This window comes from Vigna radiata, unplaced genomic scaffold (assembly GCF_000741045.1).
Source record: "Vigna radiata var. radiata cultivar VC1973A unplaced genomic scaffold, Vradiata_ver6 scaffold_978, whole genome shotgun sequence".
Classification (NCBI taxonomy): domain Eukaryota; kingdom Viridiplantae; phylum Streptophyta; class Magnoliopsida; order Fabales; family Fabaceae; genus Vigna; species Vigna radiata.
Genome location: NW_014542136.1, coordinates 1 through 4,157, shown reverse-complemented (window position 1 = coordinate 4,157; position 4,157 = coordinate 1). Strand labels below are relative to the sequence as shown.

At 33.8% G+C, this 4,157-nt stretch overlaps 1 protein-coding gene across 1 annotated transcript; it reads right to left on the bottom strand.

The window, feature by feature from the left end:
* Nucleotides 1–10: 10 nt before the first annotated feature.
* Nucleotides 11–3,800, bottom strand: LOC106779062 (the record flags this gene model as incomplete). The annotated part of the gene is made up of 7 exons (XM_014667094.1): nt 11–307; nt 738–878; nt 995–1,137; nt 2,344–2,478; nt 3,188–3,313; nt 3,409–3,526; nt 3,669–3,800. Coding segments are annotated over 7 exons (1,092 nt in total), but the record flags the coding sequence as incomplete, so codon positions are not given.
* Between the last annotated feature and the right edge of the window lie 357 nt (nt 3,801–4,157).

The following is a 4,157-nucleotide window of genomic DNA, read 5'->3' as shown; positions in this document are numbered from 1 at the left end:
GCTCTATGACGTTATCAATATTTTTCTTGTATAGAGACATAATCCGTCGTATTTGAGGATCCCCGTGCAACAAGGAAAGAGCAGAAGTGACAGCATTCACCTTATTCAAGCAGTTCCTTACATCTTGACAACATTTGTTAGATTTTAGTAAAACGCTACTATCATATATAACCGATCCCATTTTCTTCAAAACAAGATTCATAAGTTCATGGCACCGGTCCAACATGAAAAAACAAGGTACAGCATAATAACGCCGGAGGCTGAATGGAAAGGAAGGAATTCTTTGTCCATCATCTTCTGGAACGCACTGTGGTAAAGTGAAATTTAGAATCAATGAAAGTACTAAAATCAATTCATATCAGAACAATAAAGATTTATTTCTTCAGAAAATAAAATTAAATAAAACTCATAAATTACAGAAATAGTGATAATTTAGACAGTATTTCCCCCATGGCCTTTATTATAATAATTTATTGTATACATTTAGCTAAGTTCTGCATTTTCTTTTGGAAGTTGTAAATTTTTATTTTATATGAAATTACTATAACAATCAATCATAAAATTTTAAAAACAACGGACATTTCTACTTTCAAAACAAAAAATAAGGACAGAAAAAACAATTAGCTAACTCTGATACAAAGCATCATCTGGGGTATCCAAAAAAATAAGTAGATAAATAGGCAACAACAAATTTAAATTTATGTCATTTGTTAGTCAGTTTTTGGAAGCATACTTACCTGCACAACATCTATCAGATATTCCGAAAGATGAAGGCCTAGAGTGGCAATGCTTTGTTCAGAAAGTAGTGTGGGCTTCGAATCCACTGAAACAATCATTCTCAGGAGAGAGCATCTATTATCCACAGAAGGCTTTTGTGACTGTGGTACAAACACGTATGAGAAATCATTCTTATAAGAAAATTCTAAATGAGCTAAGAACAAAGCATAAGAAAAGTAAAGAGAAAATTGCTATGCATAAGAAAATGTCAACTTACTATCTGATCAACAATCAATCTCTCTATCAATCGTAGAACAATAGCTTTGTCACCCATCTGTTGAATGCATGAGTAAATCTTATCTGTCATTGACTTTAAAGTTTGGCGAAGTGGGTCACCCTTAAAACCAGAGGAACCAAATTCTGCAAAATTAAAAGTAATAAAATTTATCAATCTATGGTGATGAAGATTGCCAAAAGTAGGTTTACAAAGATAAAAAAACATTGATAATTTCAATCACAAAAGATTACTCAAGCTGCGAACATGTTATGCATACATAACAATGACAAATATTTTCTTCAATCAAGTAACTTTGCCAGCTAGAGCATGGGAAGAATGCCATATAAATATTGTTATTTACAAGTTACCAAGAAGCACGATAAAGATGGCAGGAATGCAAAATTGGATGAGTACAGATAGCAATGTAATAGTAACCCATTACTGGTGATGGGTAATCAATTACTGGGCTTGCATTTAAGGAGTTCACAAATAAAGAACAGTGGTAAGAGTGGGATGGAATTAGAAGGAGAGGAAGACAAGAGAACAATAGTATAACAGAATGGATTGCAGGCAGAAGGAGTTGGAGAGGGAGATGTGAGGATCATGCTTGGGGGAGAGTGTTAGGACTTAGAGAGTATAGTAAAGGGTGAAAAGAATAGAAAAATAAGAAGGGGGCAGGACAGGGTCTATATAAAGACCCCTGTTATTGTTTTGAGGGGGGAGTTAGAGACTTTGATAACATTGTTGACCGATACTTGTATCTGGTGAAGGAGGTTAAGCTCCTGTGTTTTCTTTGCATTCTGGATTCTTTCATGTGAATACAACATGTATTTTTCATCTTTCTTGATCGGTGATTACTTGAGTGTGTGTGTGAAAGAGAGCTAGTTAGGAATTCTTACCCAGATTCGTAACAGAGAGAGAATCATTATGTGAGGGGCGGTAATAGAATGAAAGTTAAAAGGATTCTTAAGGTAAAAATAACTGGCTTAGCTGATTGAAGGAGTTCTTCCCCAGGAAAGGGATTATTCTTATTTCAGTTTCTACATTTACATTTAGTAAGGAGATCTGCCCCCGCTATGGTCTATTTTTCCCTAACTCTTTATTGAAGAGAAGCTTTCCCTCTGATTAATCAAATTTCTGTATCAATGCTATACAGTTTTCCTATTCTATTTTTGGGTCATATCACATGGAATGTTGTTTTGCATTACCAATTTCAACCCCTGCCAGTTCTTTCTAATCCCAACTACTGAGCATTATGGACAAAAGCACTTAATTAGAAAAGTGAAACAAGAAATGGATAATATCAAAAGCTACACAAAAGGTAGTCCAAATAAATCTTCGTAAGCTACCAGGAGAAACTTTGAAACGGGAGACCAAGGTGATGAAAAAACTTAAGTAATCCCCAATTTCTATACACCCCCGCTCATAGGCTAACTGGAGAACGTCTATGATCCAAAATAAGACATAGGAGTCTAGACCATCACCTGCAATAGTACAAAAAAAAATTAATGTTAAAAAGCTTTAACCTAGAAAATTTAACAGCCTTTATATCATTAGTATATAAATCCTACTTCTACTTAAAAGACAATGGCTACAATCAACATTAAAAACGTTAGTACAGAAAGTGAGAGAAAAATGCTGTACAAAAAGTATACTTATTTCACAATAACATAGTTTTAGAATTATCACTTCAACGACTACTTTGTGGGGAAAAGTCCAAACTTTCAGATCAATCTTACATGATTGTATAACAAGATAAACCATATTTTGATCATAGGCAATAAAATAAATAGAAAAAGAAGGCAGTCAAGTCAGAAAAATAACTTATTTTTTAAGAAACAGTAATTACATGTTTATAGTTAATTTCACAAAAATAAATATTACTTGAATCTGAGGCATACATTCGAGATGTTTCCAAAAGAAATCCTACAAAAAAGCAGAGCTGTGGGACTTCTATGCTATTTCTATCACATTTATTAAAACAAAAGTTATTACAAAATGGAAGAAAAAGGTTGCAACCTTATTCTCCTCAAACAAATTTAAACGATGAACCTTTCAATACCTTAAATTAATCAAATTGCTCAACATTAGGTATGCAAATGATAGTAGGTAAAATGTTAAGTGGAGGTATGAAGAAAAAATTACTAAAAAAGCAAATCATGCAGTGAAATTTTAAATGAACCTGAAGCTTACTTAGGCAACAATAGACTAATGACTTTAAAATAGGCAGGTCCAAATGAGAGACATAGTAAATGGAACATAAAGCGAGAACTTGAGATTCTCTAGGAAGCTTGAGAAAAGGACCAAAACATATAGGTCCTGCAACGTGAAAAAAACAAAACAATTAGAAGCCAAAATATAACTCACAGGTGTTGTATTATTAATACGGATGTCAACATCATGTTCATGTTTACCTCCCTCTTGATATGTACAGTAAAAATCTTGCAATGACTGCTGCATGTTGTTATACATGCAAACAAGTGCTGGATTCCAAGCACGCTGTCCAATACGATGTAGAAGACGTATCAAAGCCTATGATGAACATAAAATGCTTTAGGTAAAAGGACAAATTAAATTGCAGACTTAAGATCAATGCAAAGGCTGATTAATCTCTCAAAATGCAGTCAACCATGAATTTCAAATAAAGTCCTTATCAAATCAAAATAATAACTACCTGGGAGCAGGCTAGGTGATTATCTCCAAGCTGGATAAGCAACCGAGGGATATCTCCAGTCCATGCACATAAAGCCTCTTGAAGAACTATATACTGTGGATTGCTTGTCCCTGTGGAATGCATGCCTTCCATCTATATTTGGACCAAAGACCAAAAAAAAAACATACATTAATCACGAAGGAAGGAAATAAATTGCTTTCATGTGTTAGATGTTAATTTGTGTGTTTATGTTAATTGCATTCTGTATTTAGGGTTTAACCCTTATCTTACATTATAAATAAACTACCCTATGTGTATGCTAAACACATAAGGGAGATTTCTCCTAATCTTCTCCACTATTTCATATCATGAGATTATCCAAGAATCAAGAATTTCATTTCAATAGTGTTCTTAGAAGGAGATGAATCCAAACTCACGTAAGTTAACACATCTTCAATGGCAGAAACACAGGCTTTCAGCAAAGAACCTGGCTTGCTTTCCCTAAATGTC